Genomic DNA, 18,793 nt, shown 5'->3' with positions numbered 1-18,793 from the left:
AGCTCCTTCGGGAATCATAGAATCATAGAATCATTGAGGTTGGAAAAGACCTCTAAGATCATCGAGTCCAACCGTCGACCCAACACCACCATGCCCACTAAACCATGTCCCTAAGCGCCTCATCTACTCGTCTTTTAAATACCTCCAGGGATGGGGACTCCACCACTTCCCTGGGCAGCCTCTTCCAATGTTTAACCGCTCTTTCAGTAAAGAAATTTTTCCTCATGTCCAATCTAAACCTCCCCTGGCGCAACTTGAGGCCATTTCCTCTCGTCCTATCACTAGTTACTTGGGAGAAGAGACCGACCCCACCTCGCTACAACCTCCTTTCAGGTAGTTGTAGATAGGGAGATCAGATAAACCCTGTTTGGCCCAGCCCGTCGGGCACAGCTGGCAGGCTGGGTTAGGCAAGAGTTAGCTCCACTCTTGGAGCATCTTGTAAACTTGCTGGAAAAGCCGCTCCTCTTGCAGTTAAAGGTCAGGCTAACAACGCCACAGCCTGGGCTTGATGCCTTGGAGGGAACCTGTAAGGTTCTGCGGTGGAAGCTCTGCACTCTCCTCTGTTCAACGTGGACAAGCAGATGTTTGATCGTCTGCCCGTGCCTCTTCGGAGAGGAAGGTGTTGCGAGCGCTTGTCCTGTAAGTGGCCTCTTAGCATGGCCTTTGGTGCTGCACAGTCCCACAACTTCTGGGCTGCTTCAGAGGTTCAAGCAGAAATTGATTAATTTATTATTATTATTATTATTATTATTATTATTATTATTATTATTATTATTATTATTATTATTATTATTATTTTTCCCAGTTGCTGACATGCTCGACTGCAATTTTCCCTCCAAGCAGTCTAATTACAATGCAGTCGCTTCCTTGAAATTCAAAATGTACCTATAGGCCTTTACATGCCTATATTTCTGAAAGGCAAAAGCCTAAAATTGAGCTTCAACGTCAGAGCGACTTCATTGAGTTGTGATGTAGAATAACTACTAGAGCATAGCGTTTCTGCTCTCACAACTATGACGGTTCAACTGACTGAAGGATGTTTTGCAGGGATATCGCAACCCCTTTGATTATCCAGTTTGTATTTACCAGGTGCTGTTGCCCAGGTAAGGACGTTCCTCTGAGCTTTTGCTTCTCTCTTCATTTCTGCGTACACAAGTACTTCAATCATGAAGGGGGAAAACTTTCTGAAGTTATTTCTTAAGTGTAACAATCTTTTGACAAATAAAGGTTGCAGAATAGGGGGGAAAAAAATTATTCTTATGTGAGTAATGACCCCTATTTACATATAAAGTTGCACATTTCTTGGCACCACGTTCAGCTTAGTTACTGGGTACCTCTTTGAAGATGCCTCAGTTGATCTGTATTACGTTAACCACGGCGTCTATCCAGGAAAAGGATTTTAAATTTCCGATTCATCCGTTTTCAGATTTGCTCTCTAGTGAAATACAAAGTGAAAGTTTCTGTCCTTCGGTTTCTAATGTTTATGTATTTTGAGCAGCATTTCATGTTCTGGTGGTACGTTGTGGGCAGTTGATCCTTTGGGTAGTTGCCCGTATTTCCAGTGCATGTCAGTATTGCTGTGCAGCGCCGTCGGGCTCTCGGGGGTCAGTGGCCTTGCTTTGCTTTTGCTGGTTCTGAGGTTTCTTGTTGTGATGTAAACTACCAGTTCCTGGCTCAACAGACGAGAGCGTTGTGCCGGGGGGAAGGAAGAGGTTTGCATGAACTGTCTGTGCAAGAGGGGGGGGTCTAATAAAGTGAGAAAATAGTCCCCATAAGTACAGATTTGGCAACTATTGAATTTTAAGAATGAGGGAGAGTATTTGCTACTGAAAATCATCTTTAGATTCAGCAACAACTTGGACCCAAAGGATACTAAAGCTCCTGGAATGATGGTATACACTGTATTATTTCTTGCATAAACATTAGGCTAGGTTAGTACCTGAAAAATTGTTTAAGCTTTGACAAGAAAAAAAAAACACCATGGAAAAGTTAGAGAGATGCCAGAAAGAAACTGCAATTAGAAGAAGTAAATACTTTTCTGGTCTTTGGTTTGTTTTGTTGTTTTTTGGTTTTTTTAAATTGTTATTTGCCTGTCATGTTACATTCCAGAAATTGCAGTTAATAATTTATTTTACAGAGCAAGTCAGAGTCTAATGAAATTGTATAGCAGCATATTTTATTGTATGAGGAAACCTAACTGTAGGTCTCTGTTTCCTTTCCCTGGAGTGGCAGTGGCTGAATACCAGTATTTTCACTCCCAGATTTTTGGCAAAGTGCAAAGATGATGTGTTTAAAAGGCGTGGAGAAAACTTTTTATTGTATTTCTAAAAAGAGAAAGCAAGAGCTGGTTGATTGCAGAGAAGCATAACCCAAAAGTGAGTTACCACCCATCAGTTGAGAAAGAAAGGAGCGAAAGCCAGTCCTGAACTGCAAAGCTTTTTTTAATGACCTTGCTGTACCACTACTAGTTACTTGTATCAGAATTATATAAAATGAGATGTTAAATTATTGAAAGATAATAGCTAACATTGTTCATCACAGCAGACTGCAGCAGGTGATTAAAATTACTTTCTAGCTGGAAGGTAATTCTTGCCCTCACGTGGGAGTGACAGTCACCGTGGTTCTCACGATGAAACCGTTTTCATGCAAATTCTAATTTTGTGAGGTAAGATACTGCAAAAGTAGAGGGGTGCGAAAATAGAGCTCAATTAGTTTTGTAAATTTACAATTAATTACTTGGAAAAAGATATGATTAAAGTATGTAGACTCTAAGGGAAATGATGGAAAGATAAACAGTGAAGGAGAAGCGTTAATATAAAGCTATTTGGTAAAAGGGGGCATAATCAATACAATTTGGATTTTATTACATCAATACAAGGAATATTACTAGTCTTCCAGAACAGAGGGCTGTATACTGGGAAGCAGTTATTCTGAAAAGGAAGGTCACCGGTTAGTTAAATGCTGTTTCCCCATACTGCAACTAAAAAGGTGAAGCGATTCATGGAGGGAGGAACACGGATATATAATAAGAGTGGGATTACATTTTTATTAAATGAATCAGTAAGACCATGACTGAAATATTGCCATCGTTTTTTGGTGTCTCTCAGAATCAGTGCTGAAAAGGGTTTCAAAAGCATTTGAAGTTCGTTAGAGATGTGAGAAGTATGACACATTCCGTTTGCCAGAGAGAGAGTAATTTCCCTGTCTGTTATCAATAGAGGGCTGAAAAGTTTCAATTCCATGCAGGTGAAGCATCAAAAATTGAAACTTGACTCTTGTCTTACCAGGGAATTGCTTATCAGTATTTGTATTAACCCCTCATCTCTTGAGATCTCCTGTAGGAGAAGACATCCCATCTTTAAAAGATGCATGGGGGGATGCCCTCTACTTATGGGGATTAGATTGGCGTAACAGCAGCTTCTGTCCTGAAGTCATGAGGATGAATGACCTGAAAGAAAGGACGTAAATGACTTCATTAAGGCCTTGAAGGTCCAGAACATCTTTTCCCTCCCTTTCCCCGTTCCTTCCCAGCAAGCAACTTCCCACCAGTTACCTGAGACGGTTTTGTTCTGCAAACACAGCTACAGTCGAGGATGGGGGAGTCGCTCCAGCCTGACCCACCTGGGTATAACCCGGGGGCTGGCAGGGAGGCAGTGCTTGGGCAGGGAGCACTGCTCTCTGCCTGCCCCTGCCTGAGCCCGTGTTATGAACTTCCCAGGCGCTCCGCAGCGAGCGGCTTTTCTCACGCTACCAAAACCAGGTTGAAAACTGGGATGTTTATACACAGCCTTATTTATACTTTTGTTTATTTTTGTGCATACAGAAAATAATTTGTGTGTGAGTGCATGCATATGATTTTTTTTTATTGTTATTAAGAGTATTTTTTTAGTGTTTGGGATGGTTTTCTGTTTTTCTAAGTTCAGAGAAATGCTACTGATAAAAAGAAAAGCTAACTGAAGAAAGGAGCCAAGTATAGAAGTTTCCTAATGCTTCTAAAATTCGGTGTTAGTGGGACTAATGAATCCACTGTAGTTCTGTGGAGATCTTACCTGTTAACTATTTTGTCAAAAACACTGCCATGTCAATATTCAAAATGGTTGAATTCAAGAAATGAGTGTTTTGGCTCAGCGTGCAGGAGCTGTTACTCTTTATAACGCTTACAGATTTTCAGAACTTGAAGACAAGTGAAGGAAATGGCTTGTGTTTCTCAAAAATAAACCATGTAGCTCATTTTTTCCCCAGGGCAGAAAATACTGTATACATTAGATTAGTGTGTCGGGGTGGGTTGTTGTAGCCTGTTCCCCGCCTTTGCTTCCAAGAGCCATCTCTGGAAACAGCAGAAATGCGCTGCAGGATAAAGCCTGCCAGAGGACAGATTTGCTATCAGGCAGTTTGAGGTTGTCTTATTTTTCAGCATTTATTTTGAATAAATTTGGGGGAAGGGAAAGAGTGTAAGATTGAGAATACAGGAGGGGAAGAAAGAATGAGCTTTGCCTTTATAAATGGCAGCATAAGCATCTCATAACGCTTTCTTCATTGCAGTGTCTTGAGTTACATTGTTGCGCAGCAACACACCCCAAAAATTGCACCGTGTTTGCTGGTTTTCACATAAAATAGCAGCTCCTGTGTTGCTGGCTTATTCATTTAATACTGTTGCGTTACCTAATTGATTTAAACGTGCTGCCTGGTGGTGTGAATGTTTTTCACTCCCTGCACCGTTTGTATGGGAAATGACAGAGTGTTGACTGTACTAATTCACTGGAGATGTAGAAGGAGGAATAATACTGTTCTCGTATAGTACATTTTGGTTACATTGATACAGTTCTACTGAATTAATTACCCCTTTTTTTATACCGAAATATTTCAGACTGAACGTGGGAGTTGCTTTGTGAAGTGTGACAGAGTTGCAAGGAATACTAAAGCCAATCAAATTTTCCTATCATGAGAAGGATTTAATAATTAATGAAGTATTAGATAGGCAATGTTAGTAAAGTTCGGTAAAGCTGAAAGATGTTTACACCTCCTAATTTTCCAAAACTTTCCAAAAATAACCTTTTTTCCTTACTTGCTCTCCTGAGACCCTGACCTTGCATTCAGCGCTAGGAGTAGCCCTGCTGGCTTCTTACTGAACGTGTGCTGTGGTTCTGCAGGATATTGGCTTTTCTTTGTCCGATTTCAAACCACCCATTTTGAGTAACGCTCCTTGTTCAGCGGACGTGGCGGGGCTGGGGAGCACGGGGAGGTAATAAAGAGATTTTTAGAGTCAGTTCTCGGTGCCGACGACTGGCTGTTTTAGCCAACTTTAAACCCTGCAGCTAAAGCCTGTGGGACAAAGCGGGAGCGAGCGGCTGTCGATGCAAAACGTGGCGATAGCAGCTGAGGGCTGGTGGGTTTGCCACGAGGGGTGGAGCGGGGCCGAGGAGCCGCAGCACGCTGCGGTTTAAGGTTGGGGCGAGGGTGGATTCTGCTTTCCTAAACGCATTTTCAATTACTGGCGTTCTGTAGCCTTTTCCCTTTTTCCTCGGTGTGGAGCTCAAACTGGAGATAATTTTACTGTATGCAACAGATTGACGAAATAATTAGGCTACGCAGCACAGTAAGGCATAAAAAGTGCCTTTTCAAAAATACAAAAAACAAAGAAAATATGTTTGTTTAGAAAAAAAATAGGGGAATAATAGGAGTGGTAAAATAATCCTGTTGCTTTAAGGTAGCTTTTAAAAATAGGAGTCGTAAGCTTAATGCTCTAGCTTTTACCACAGTAAACATATAATTGTAAGCTGATTGTGGTGAATTCCTTAAATGACAACCCCCATCAATATAAGTTTTAAAGAGACAGCCCTACATCTGGAAGCCAGCAGCAGCTCAGGTTTTTATTAAGCGGCACTGCCAAATAAAATCCAAGCGCTACTATAAGCGATATAAAAATAAGGATTGGCTTATAGTCTAACATCTCAAATAGGAGAGCGAGTGCTCCGGAGCTTGGAGAGGCTGTGAGAACACCGTAGCTTTCCCAGCAGCTTTTGAGCCTGAGGTTGAAATGGTTGATACAGATGCGGGTTTCTCCATTGGTTGTAGAAGTGTTCAGGAGCTCAAGTTACTAGTGGAATAAACAGAGAAACTGCAAAATTGCTATTAGTATGTCTAACTTATTTTTATTGGAAAGGTTATAGACAAAGTACTGTCTGTGTTACATACTACAGACAAAAAAAAGGCTTACAGAATATGATTTTCTGTCTGTAAAGAAGGTTATGAGAGAAACCTGCCCTCTTCCAAGGGCTGCAACTTGACATAGTTATTTCCAGCTTGCTTTCGTCCTATGGATGGAGGCAATTGAGTGCAGTCGATGGCTGTGACAGTCATGTGTCTGGCTGCAACTAGGTGACAAGTATCAGAAAAAGGGAGGGGGGTGATGCACAGCTGACCCAAATACAAAACCAGCAGCCATCCCATGAGCGAGAGGTTGGCTGCAGAATCACACGGGACAACAGTCTCTGGTACCACAAAATGACGAGCGCTTTCCAGTTCTGCGAGCTGATGACCTCCATGCTTTTCAGAGCACATCAGTGCCCTTCCTTGCTGAGTGGGAGATTTCCCATACAGTGGCAATAAAATTAACTCATTTGGATTCAGAAAGCAGTGTGATTCGTAGCTCCTTCTTAGTCTTTGTGCCTAGAAATAACCCAGAACATCATAACGCAAAGTTTCAAGGAAGTAAAATAAGCGATATTCTAAACAAAATTCAGATCTTTTATTTTTTTGAACAGGTTTTTGATACAGCTCAGCTTGATACAGCGTGGTATTTACCAGCCTGGCCTTTAATATTGGATCTGCTTTCCAATTATGCTTCAATTCATACAACAGTTGCAGAGAGCGTGTGTGGGCGTACGTGCGAGAGAGATCGATTTTGTTCTTTAAAAATGTGAAGTCTGCACTAACTATGAAAACCCATCAGAATTTCTAGCACTTAAATGCCATTTCCTTTCTCAGTGTGCTACCAGCATTAAGCAATCTTCATGACATCTCCCTGACAAATGGAGAGTGCGAGTGGAGGAACACATGCTGATTTTTCAGAAGTAGAATATTAACACAGATATCACTGAAAAACAGGCTGCAAATCCTTTCCAGAAGTAAAGAGTTAATGCGAGAGCTCAAATTACAACTTGGAAGCGAATACATAAGGTCTTAGCTCTATTTTTCAGAAGTACTTGAGTGAAAATGGAATAAAGAAAGTACGTGTCAGCCCTGGCTGTTGCTGTGTGTTAGAGTAGTCTCTTGTGTCTGGGAGAGCAGATGTTGGGCAATCCTAATTGCCACCACTTTACACAGAGTATCTTTATATTGCTGGTGGTTGTTCCCAGCCACTGTCTTTTTTCATGTGCTGTATTGCCGAGCCTTGATAGTTACTGTATTTCATATCTGAGGAGTCCAAAGGAGTGTTATTTTTGTCTTTCTGCAGTTCTGACTATTCCATTTCTTTTTTCTGTAGGTTTGAAGACCTATCTGATCTCTGGTCAGAAGGTGAAGGAGCCCCACTGCAGCTGTTCACAAGCGTTGCTGCCTGGCTTGGAATCCGGAGACGGAGCCAGGATACAGGGAGCATCGTCAGCCGAGAACGCCAGTGACTTGACAAAGACTCTCAAACATGTGGAAAAACCGAAGGTGAGTTCTTGTTTCAAACCCAAGCAGCATAGATCTCAAACTGTGCAAACCAGGGAGAGATGTGTGGATGGGGAAACCTTACAGGTTTGTTGATGCCCTGCTTTATGTATTTGTGTATATATGTATGTATACCTGTGTGTATATACATACAGTGACAACACGTAGTTTGAGGGATGAAGAAATTTACAAAGTAAAAAGCCTTGCCAATTGACAAGGAATCCCCAAAGTAAGGTGAACGCTTTTTAAAGGTGATTTCAAATAATTTTATTTTTTTAATATTTCAGGACTGAGAGATCAGTGCTGCTTTTTCAATGGTCTTGATTTTATGGGGGAATACAGTAGCTGCTTAAAGCACATTCTTTAATTTCTATGGTTTTCTGCTTTTGCTGCACCCTGCTTCTGCCATTCCTCTATCATACAGGTCATGTACCTGTGAACTTTTTCACATGAGTATATAACAGACACCCCCGCAAAAAGATAACAGGATTGTTTGTGTGGTGGGAGAAAATGCTCTGGTAAGCTATGAGATTGTGTTTTATCTGCTTGCTCTAGAAACCTATATCTAGAACCGAGGGCAATGATTTGTATGGATTCAGCTTAGAGAAATGATGACATTTTGTTATGTTCACACCTCTCACAAGATCTCTTGACAAGGAAATCTGTGAAACAATGTGTATTGCTTCAAAGCTTTGCTGTTACTCTCCATCTTCCAGCTCAGAACAGATTTCCCAAACAACAGATGTCTATTCTCTATTTTAATTTGTGCTAAGAGTTCCTCGTCCTGGGTTGCCTGAGCTGGGCACAAATGTCAGAACCACGGGTGGTCATCTGCAGGTCACTGTCCTTAGACTTCAGTGTGTTTAGTCCTGAGAGGATCTCTTCAACACAGGTTTGAGATTTAGCTGACAGAGTTGATGGGGGGTGGCTTTCATGCTACTCCATTTTTGCTGCTTGTATGTTTGTCGTCTGGATTAGGAGAGCATGGGTCGGGCACCTTTACCCTGCTTCCGTGCCACATTTTAAGTTTTGGAGTAAAAACACTGGATTGCAAGTGAGATCAGCTGAAAGGCTGGCCCAAAGATACAGTCCAAAGTGAGGTCCTTACAGAGCAAGCCAGGACTGTTTAACTACAGAAGGTAGCTGTAGCCATCTTTATCCCTCCCCAAAATATGCGCTGTGTGTGGTTTGACTATATCCAAGTTACTGGTGAAAATTTTCTGTTCCTTCTCCCATGTAAGAAAGAATATATTTGACACCCCTCAGGCACCAGCTTTCCAGCTCTCTCTTGTCTTTCAGTGAAGGTACTAGCAAATAAGGTAGGAAAATACATCTCGGAGCAGCCAGTGGGTGTCTGTACAAATAAGCCTGTCTGTGCTGCCCGGTGCACGGCCGTGCAGAGGTACAGATGTGACAGTAAGGGGTAGAAACTCCTTTATTTCAAGTAGTGAAGGAAGAAGAACATACCAAGTGGAGCAGTATTACTGAGCTGCCTGTCCGTGGAGCAGAGGGGAGAGAGAGGAGGGATTAAAGCAGTAAAACTAAGGGTGCTGTTCTGACAGAAAGCGAGGATGCCTTGTTAATGTCAGACAGCGAAGTAAGCTGTAACTGGAGGACCGTGAAACTATGGCAAACTACAGGACTGACCTGACTGCAGCTAGGATTTGATAAAATTTGTTATGTATTAACTTGTGGTACATGCTGTTAAAACGACTCAAGTCCAAGATGAAATCTGTTGTTAAGGCTCAGCTATAGTATGTGTTTTCTAAAACATGGGGTGACTTACTCTGCAGAAGGGTAGATACAGATGCACCACTATTCCTAAACAGCTAGTATGCAATGTGGAAGCATGCTGCTGGCCCACCATGTTTTGTTTACTGCCTAGTCCCCGCTCTGGAACCGTCTTGGCTGGGTGCTAATTGCTGTTTAAATGCTGAATGATGGTCTGCACAGTGCAAAAGTGCAAACGTGGCTATGCAAATAAGCGAAGGAGAAGCTAAAAGAAGCTGCTTCAGAAGAGCATCTAGGACAAGTGCCAGCTCAGTTTCAGCCGCCTTGGATACCCTATCTACCGTTGTGCTAAAGCTGCTGCGTCAAGTTTATGTTTATAGGTACCTGTTTTTATTCATCACCATGAGAGCTACAGGTCTGGCCAGTAATTTCCTAAGCAGCTTCACAACTCTGAAAATAGTGTGCCTGTCTTCCCCAAAATACACTGATGCCGGAGTGAATTTTGAATGACCCCAAAGTCAGCTTTCCCTGCGGTCTGATAAGCATCCGTATAATGCATGCCGCAAACCGTGTCAGAATGCGTATAGCATAGTGATGAAGCAATCGTGTGAATGCTGAGCACTTACTTAAAAACGCGTTCTGCAACTGTAGTTGCAGCATGGGGAGTGCAAAGCGTACTTGCTTCTCACAGCATGGCTAGGTACAGGTATTCCAAACTCCACAGCATGCTTTCAAGTGTAGATATGCACCAGCCGTCTCTCTGCTGGGTAGTCTGTTATCGGAGTGATTGCGGACCGAGAAGCCTGGGTCAAGCTTTCGAGGAATGCTTAATTTGCCAGCCGTGCTAGAGTAGGTCTTACAGTGTTAAATAAGTAAATAAATATATATGTATATTAAAAAATCCCCACAAAGAACAACTGTGCAATTTAATCACAGATCATGCACAATTTTTGAAAAGGAGTGGGTTTCTTTTTTACAGTGGTTTGGTTTTTTTCTTTTTAAAGCCTGCAGCTTGCTGGTAGGGTCTGGAGATAATAATTTGCAAAAGAATCATGACTTACATGCCAACTGTTTTAAATACAAAGCTGTAAACAGTGTCAGTGTAGGAGGAGATGACTCCAGCTCTGCAAAAGTAGGAGGGGCAAAATTACAGGCAAGTTGAAATATTTTTGTTTTAAAGGGAATAAGTGGCCATATTGGATGCAAAGGATGACTTTCACATTTTGGGCTTGAACGGATGTTCTAGCAGACAAGATCTGTTAAGGAAAGTCAGGAAGGAGAATGCAACAGTAATTGATCCATGAAAGGAATTGTATTTCTTCCTCCCCTCCAGTGTATCTGTAGTTCTTTTAATTGCAAACCTTGTTGCAGTATGGATATCAATAAAATGCATGTACGTAATTAAAATGGTGAAGATAGATTTACTTATAGTTTTTAGCCTCTGTAATAGCAGCTGATTTTTTGAATGAAATGCCATGCTGTAACAACCTGAAAATTGAAGATGCCGCATTATTCAATTTCAGGTGTGACACCAGAGATGGAAAAGTCAGTTCTGAAAAGACATAGACACTGGTCTCTGAAATAGGGAGTGAACCTGAAGACGTTGTGTTTTTGGACCAGGGGAATGATAAACTACAGAGGCCTAAACCAGTCCCTCCTGAGTCCAGAATAAACATAAAATGGATGTGGGGTGTTGAGCTTGGGACAAAAGGCTCAAGTAGCTTGTTAGAAAATTCATGAAGATGTTTAGTGGATCACCTACCACCGTTGAGTACAGTGTGCCGAATTTAGCACGCTGCTCCCGGTGACTGGTGTCTCTGTACCCATTAGTAGACTTCTGGCAAGCCTGGCCACCTCCAGAGCGGAGGAGTCGCCAATAGGGATCAGACACAGTCCCTCTGATGCAGCACCCTGCCTGTACATGGCCAGGACTGCAGAAAAGTATGAAGAACGTGCAAGATACAGATACGGGGTTAATTCCCCTTGAGAAGATCACACTTTAAGGGGTTACGTTGTTTTAAAAGCCAAAGTGGGACATTTTAGGTTGCTTCCAAAATGCATAACCTGCAACTGTTACAAGTCCTGATGTTTTTGCTTTCCTTGTTTCCTGTGACATTTGCCGGGTGTTTGGCTTCAACAATGTACGGTAGCCTGAGCTCCGCTCTACTGTCTTAGACCACTATATGAAAAAGTATTTCCCTTTATTAGTTTCAGATTTGTTGCTTTCCATTTCCCTGTACTGTTCATAATGCATCATGGTGTTCCATGCTTTTTTTTGAATTTTGCTGCATTTTGTGCTAAGTCTTCACTCATAATGCCATTCAGATCCTTTCGCAGGCAGTTTTTAAACAAGAAAATTGCACTTCTCTCACTACAGAGTATTTTGTTCTTCTTGGGGAGGTCCTTTGCTAGTATGCAGTGATTACAGTATATCTGTGCTCTTACACTAGTAAAGCTTTCCTGGATTGGATTTAGCTTCAGTAAACAGAAAATCTGTGATTTATTTTTGAAATGGTGCGTTCTGTTCCAGTCAAATTTTGCTCCCTGCTTCCCATTCTGTAGCTTTGTTTATCTTTTAACCATGCTGCAAGTATACACGTGGACCGAATTATAAATTGCATAATACTACGAGGACACCAGAATGTTCCTGGCTAAATTTTTTTGTCTCGTTGCAGCCTTGCCCTTCATGTAGTACCACCCTTGCTCCCCACTGTGATGTCAGCATAGATGAAGGAGCTATCCAAAATGGTTGTCAGGATGAGCATAAAAACAGTACGAAGGTAATTTAAGTATTTATCATATTATCCCTTCTTTCCCCTTATCTCTCTGCTTCAGTCAGCTTTCTCATTTTTGTATTGCTATTCCTTTATTCAAGCTCTTAAGCAGCAGAACCAGTTTTGATTTTGAGCAGTTGTATTCTAAAATTTAGTTGAGGCCCCCCCATTTTCAAAATTATTAGTAATTTTATGGGCCCAGTTTGATACCGAGAAGGACCTAAAATTTGGACTCTCTAAGTTATGTTGAGGCTACCCAAAGAAAGAGGCACAAACAACACTACCACATTCTCCATCCCTTACACCAGTTGGCTGTGTGTCACCTAGCCACAAGTTACACCTATGTCTTGCCAGTGTCTTCTGCATCGTAGCTCTAAGCTAAGACAGTGTCATTCCTGTTCACGCGCACAGCTGAAATTCACAGCATCTAAGTCAGTTCACATCCTTTTTCTGACCGATAAATACAACATCTTACATATTCAGCATGCTGCTGCCAAGACTGCTTTCCTTGCCTGTTGCTTAGATATCCTTGCTGAAGCCACCTACTTCCTCTACAATACCCGGTGGTGCCTATTTGTCATCTTGTTTGTGGCCTTCGTAGCCTCTCTGCTCTGCCTGTTGCCTCTCGCTCCTTCCTGAATATTAAGCTCGTGCCTAAATGCAGACTGGATACCAGTGCTCGTCACCTGATTGTTATATTTTCAAATAAGTTTAATGCTTTCCCTTGTTGGGGAGAATCATTTTATAAACACATTCGGAGATAGCTATCTTGGTTTTTTTCTTCGCATCTGTCTTTACAACTCATCTCGCATATAGAGCTAATGGAAAAACTTGCCAGCATTTATTCTACTGATGAGCTACTACATTAATCTGTGTTTGTCCCTCTGCTCTCTGCCTGTATTTGACCTGTTGTCTCCTATGCTTAAATTGTAAGCTCAGAAGCAGGGGCTGCCTTACTGTACTGGACTGAAATGGTTTGTAAGACAGTAGACCATGTTCTGTGCCAGGGTTCCTAGGAAACAGCCTAAGAAATAAATAAAATAATAATCCCTTCAGCTCTGAGGGGTAGAGCAGAGTGGCCAGCAGGTACTGGTCTCGGAACAGCATGAGATCTTTAAGACAGAAAACATTGTGGGAGATGTGCCCAGGCTGCCAAGATGGTATGCGTGAGATGCTTCTTCCCCAGGCTGCCTCTGCCCACATGCCAGGGATCTCCAGGAACTGAGTGCAAACAGAGATTTTCCTTAGGTACCAACTGCCTCGTTTCATATGTTGTCTTCATCAGAATTATCCTTTAAGTTTCTTCCTACTACAGCTGTATTAGCTTCATGTGTGTTAATCAGCAAGTCATCTAACCTTGCTTAGAAGAGGTCTGTGCAGTGCTGAATAAAATGTCCGTAATTTCACTGGAAGAAACGTGCTAGTGGAGACCAAATCGCATGTCCTTCTTTGATTTCATTTAGTTATTGCTAAGTCAAAAATTGGACCAGTTAAGTGGCTACCAGTAACTCTGGCATGCCTGTTTAACTGAAAGCTTAAAGAACAGCTAACGCACAAACTTCCCATGGCATTTGATTTCCATATCGCTGCAGTCTCAGCTTTCTTGGGAAGAACCACCATAAGGTCCCTCTCTGGAGTCTGTACCCGTCCCATGCCATGTCACTGTGCCTGGCCCTGCAGCACTCGTGTCCCCTGTCTTTAGGGAATGTTAATGATGTTAACCGTGTCCTTGGACCTTCGTGGGTTCCAACAGCCTCTGAAGCCTCCCTGTCTCTTGATGAGAGGAAACTGTCGCGTGGTACATCAAATCTCTGAGTGCTCAAAAAAACCTGTACAGCCTGTTGCCATCAGAAACCACAGTAACGTTGGAGCTAACAACATTTAATAAATAGGGATTTTCTCCTTACAAGCAGTTTCACACTCTAATCCCCTCCTGTTAAGATTAACAGAGTGGAGACAGCACAGGAAAACCTTGAGCTGACTGAAGGGAAGAATTTTCTTAGGGATTTGAGCCTTTGCCAAGGAGCTAAAGAGAAAAGGCCAAGAGAAGTCCATGCTGACCTTCTCTGAAAGAGCAGAAATTTTCGCTGCATTCTTCAGATGAACTTGAAGAACAGACAGGGAAAGCAAACAGTGCACAGAGTCCATATCTTTTATTTGAGCCACTCATAGCAAAAGTTGTGTTCTCTCCGTTACTGCTTTTCAAGTAATGACATCTGCAGGGGTGAGGAAAAGGAGAAAGATTCTTTACCAGGAAAAAAAAAAGGTGATAACTATGACTTTTTTTTTTTTTTAGTCCTCAAGGTGTTCTGGGAAGTGCTCTGAGCAAATACAATCTTTAGCATAAAATAAAATAAAAAAAAAACCCAAATAATGAAGACCTTTCACTTCTAGCAACTTGTTGGGCAGTTCTTTTTGGTTTGCTTTTGTTAGTACTCCTCATCTCAAAACCAGAGGTGTTACCCTGGCACTGCAGTACGTCTTGTGCTCCATAGCGGTGTTCCCTCTCGGTAGGCTAGGTGAGCTGTTACGGTTGCAGGAGGACTTGCTCTGAAGCTGCTGAATGTTTTCCCTTAGAAAAGAAACTGGTGACCTTTTATGTGAGAAATTCTTGTGCCTCTGGCTTACCAGGAGAGTACCCTTCTGTCATACGCAAGCACGTATCTGGTTCAAGGGTTTTTGCTCTGCTTTTGCTGAGACACATGCTGCTGAAATCACCTTTTTCTTCTGTTGATTATGTTCTTTAGCAAAACATTGGCAGCATACCAAGGTAACTACTAAATTTCCTATTCTACTTTGTCAGCTGCTGTCACTGGGCTGTGAACACCTGCAAGCTGCCAAAACAACTGTTGTGAGTGGTAGAAGGGACTAGACTGGGAATCCTTTCATCTCCTGGCTCCCAGCACGTGGCTCTAGGGGCTCACACCTCCATCGGGGCAGCCCGCAGGGTGGGGATCCTGCATACCTAGCGGGCAGGAGGAAGGGGAAGCACAGCCCACCATCCTCCTGCTTTTCCTGTAGCTCCCGGGAACCATTCCAACACACCTTGTTATGACTTTAGCTCTTGAGGTCTTGGCAGTGATAGGGAGCCAAGCCCGAGTGCTTTCTGACTCTTCCCTGCCCAAGGTGACGTTCTCCTGCTGCTCCATTAGTCTTGTATCTCCACTGGTTGTGTCTGCACCTTTAATTATACCTGCCTGTATTCATGTGCCTCATTTGCTTTACGGGATAGATACACAAGGAGGTTGAATTAATTTTGCATGGGCAGCCAGAAACCAGATATTTCTTAACTTTAACTAAGTTGATTTTCCAATCTAAGTAACATATTTCAGAGCATGGTTGGTGTGATGATGATATTTACGGTATTTATTTATGGTCACTGCGGTGGCATCCAAGAATAGTCTTCTGGAGGAGCTTGTCACTGCTGTGCTGACTGCTTTACAGGCAGAAATGAAGAAACTTCTGTCATGAGTGGGTTTCAGGATGGGGATAAATGATACATGATAAATGATAAGACATGGAGGGGGGAGATGAGCATTCAAATATGCTAAGTTTGATATATGTTTGCATTTGAAAATGATCCTGACTAACTGCAGTTCATTTTCATTGTAACCATATTTAGTTGTCTAATTTTTTTGGAATTGCTTCAGTCCATGTTGGTCTAGGTCAAAGAAAATGTGAAAGAAGGAACTTCAGGTTCCATGAAAATAGAATAATTTTTGATTGAAAGTAATTTGTGCTCTCAAATGAATGAAAGCAGAATTGATAATACTGTGTACCTAAGCTGTGTTGCAAGCTGGTGTCAAAATTTAAAAATGCAGTATTAATTAATACAAAGGCAAAAGAAAACCAGAAAGAAGAAGTATATCTTAGTCAGTGAAGAAAATATAGTTTAATTTGCAGGATAATTTTTTTTTGTAGGGTGATGAGACGTACAAAAGGGCTGTTCCCACAGGCAGGAGAAAGGAGGGGGCTCTGTCGGGGAGAGCAGCAGGGCTGTAGTGGTCGGTGGAAGGATCAGCAAGGGCTGGCAGAGAAAGTTGTCTCATGACCTGTGGAAAGATAGCACAGTTTAAGTAGGTATTTAAAAAGCTCTTTAGAAGAATCTTGACCTTAAGATGAGTGAATGAAATTTGGGCTTGTGGTTGGTCTTCACTGCGTGTGTAAAAAAAAAAAAAAAGTACTTTGTTTTCTGCACCTTGGAAACTTGGTACATAAAAAGCAAAAAGATGCCTAGTCAGGTGTCGTGCACTTACAGAAGATGTGAACGACTTCAAGGCAGGTGCAGTTAGGTCTTTGACGCAATCAGGCAAAAGCTCAGGGTGTTGAGGGAAGAACTTCTTTCAACTTTTGCTCCACGAAACCTCTTCTGTCTACTTTCTCAACCACTAATGTTCCCCATGTTATGTTTTGCTTTCTGTCATTCAGGCTCCAGGAGGACACAGTCCAAAGACTCAAAACGGACTTTTGAGTCCTCCACAGGAAGAAAAGCTCAGCAATAGTCAAACCTCGCTTTATGAAATGTTGCAAGAGAAAGGAAGATGGGGCGGAGTGAGCCTGGATCAATCAGCTCTCCTTCCTTTGAGGTTCAAAAACATCAGAGAAAAGACAGATGCTCATTTTGTGGATGTGATTAAAGAAGACAGGTAAGGAAAATCCAGCTGTACAGTGTAAAATTGTATAAAGGAGAGAAGGCAGTAACAGGGGTCCTGTATGTTTAATCTTTATTTGTGTGCTTTTTGTCTAATGTCAATAATTATTTTTAACATATAACATGTCATATGCTTTCTGGTCTTAGCCTATATTCTGTTTAAACTACAGTAGGAACTTGATGTCAGAAACATTCTGCTCAGGACTGTGTAAAGCCAGGTTTTTCATCATTTCTGTCGTGAACAGTCGTTCTTCAGTCAGGCCTTCAAAAAGGAAAAATACTCTTTAAATGACTTGTCATGAAGTTGAACTCTTATCTTTACATTCAAAAGTCCTCTTATGCACATAGTATGTACCTTCCTCTGCAATTAAGTGTAACCTAAAATCCGAACCACAAAACTCACATTTTTGTATAGCAAAAGAACAACATCTGATAACATTGTGTGACTAACTAATGCCTAGAAATCATACTGGGCTTGGAAGCAGAATTAATAGGAGTGAATTCTCATGGACCTACTACCTACCTACGGCATTTTGTAGAGTTAGATTCTCTCTGTTTCAAACAAAAAAAACTTATTTTGGGCAGAGGAAAATATGTTCTCTTAAATTCAGTAGTGTGTGATTTTTGTAAACACACAACCATATCTCTCTTATTATGGCAGTGACTTGACTGGATCAACTAAACAGATAACTTGAGTTTGTTATTATTTATGGCTATTCTTATTTTTGCTTCACTGCCTCCACTCAGATTAGGGGTGTTTTATCTAAATATCCTTGAAACTGTATGCTCGTATAGACTCCAGGCTGCTTGGAACAGGGACACTGTTGTCTTAACTGAAAACGTGACTAAAGCAGGGAGAGGTGAGAGAGAGGGACGCCAGTCCCTCTCCAGTCTCTTCTCTAGATTTTTTTCAGATCACTTTTCTCCTGTGGCCAACTTCAATTAAACTTTAGGTTCCTTTTTTCCCCCCTCTGTGTGTGTTCTGTCATTAGTGGCTGAGAACAGGTGTTTAGCTGATATTTTCAAATATTAGAAGACCGAAGGATTGGGAAAGTCCAAATGTTGGCAGGAGTCAGCAAGAACAAATTGGATTTTTGTTTAAAATGTAACTAGCATGCTGCAAATTTTAAGTTATAGAAATAGCTTAACTTATGCTGTTGGTTTGCTGAAGATACCTAGCTCAAGCTCTTGTGTTCCTGGTGCTTTCCTCCTCCACTTACAAAATGGATAATTCTTTCTGATTCGGAAAAAGGAAAAAGTAGGACCGTGATTTGATATCAGTCAAAGCCTATTTTTTTTTGGTCTCAATTAAATATCATCATTACCATATTAAGTGGGCCATTTCTTGTTGCCAGGGAAACTTCTCTGCTGACTTCAGTTCGTGTAAACATAACTTCCCAAAAATAATCTTCTGATTAATTAGGTCTATGCAAAATGGTTTAAGCCTACCGTTTTACATTAATCCTTTTTAACATTTCTCAATGTGAAGTTATATGTAATAAGTCATTTTAAAAACATGCTTGATCCCCTACTGTAAAACATAATAATTGTTGGTCTCGACAAATCTAGTATCTGGGAGGATGTTTGAATGGGAAATTTGAGTTTTCTCAGGGAGGGGGGTGAAGTCCAAACTTCCCCTCGGTCATCTTATGTGAAACCCCATTCGCAAGAATGATGCTGGAGTTTTGCTGCTTTGGTTTGATGTTACTGCAACCCCAGCAGCAGCAAAGTGTGAGCTTCCCCTAGCACCGGGCAGTGCGCGATGCTGGCGTTCTGATCCGTGGTATAAATTTGTATTAACAGAAAGTACCTAACCCAGATACGGTGATAAGGTGCATAAATTGATCACGCAGGCTTCGTGTACAGCTGGGAAGAGTTAAACATATCCTAGGGAGGATTTGGCACCCTGTACGCTGCGTTAGGAAGCTGCCTAGGGCTAGCCTGGGGGAAATGCTGGACACTGGCAGTATTTTTCATTTCC

General features: G+C 41.7%; 1 protein-coding gene across 3 annotated transcripts in view; it reads left to right on the top strand.

The window, feature by feature from the left end:
- ADCY9 (adenylate cyclase 9) overlaps positions 1 to 18,793 on the top strand; it is a 95,982-nt gene that overhangs the window by 40,527 nt on the left and 36,662 nt on the right. For 2 of the 3 annotated variants that reach the window (XM_076350591.1, XM_076350589.1), the window contains 3 exons: positions 7,487 to 7,659; positions 12,063 to 12,167; positions 16,590 to 16,807. In XM_076350591.1, coding sequence (XP_076206706.1) covers positions 7,487 to 7,659; positions 12,063 to 12,167; positions 16,590 to 16,807 — 496 coding nt within the window. The remainder of the gene's footprint in view (positions 1 to 7,486; positions 7,660 to 12,062; positions 12,168 to 16,589; positions 16,808 to 18,793) is intronic. The other variant, XM_076350590.1, reaches the window with a different exon arrangement.

The sequence above is a fragment of the Aptenodytes patagonicus genome, chromosome 13, assembly GCF_965638725.1.
Source record: "Aptenodytes patagonicus chromosome 13, bAptPat1.pri.cur, whole genome shotgun sequence".
In the NCBI taxonomy this organism is placed as follows: Eukaryota; Metazoa; Chordata; class Aves; order Sphenisciformes; family Spheniscidae; genus Aptenodytes; species Aptenodytes patagonicus.
Note: the sequence above shows the minus strand (reverse complement) of the source record. Positions and strands in the feature narration are given on the sequence as shown.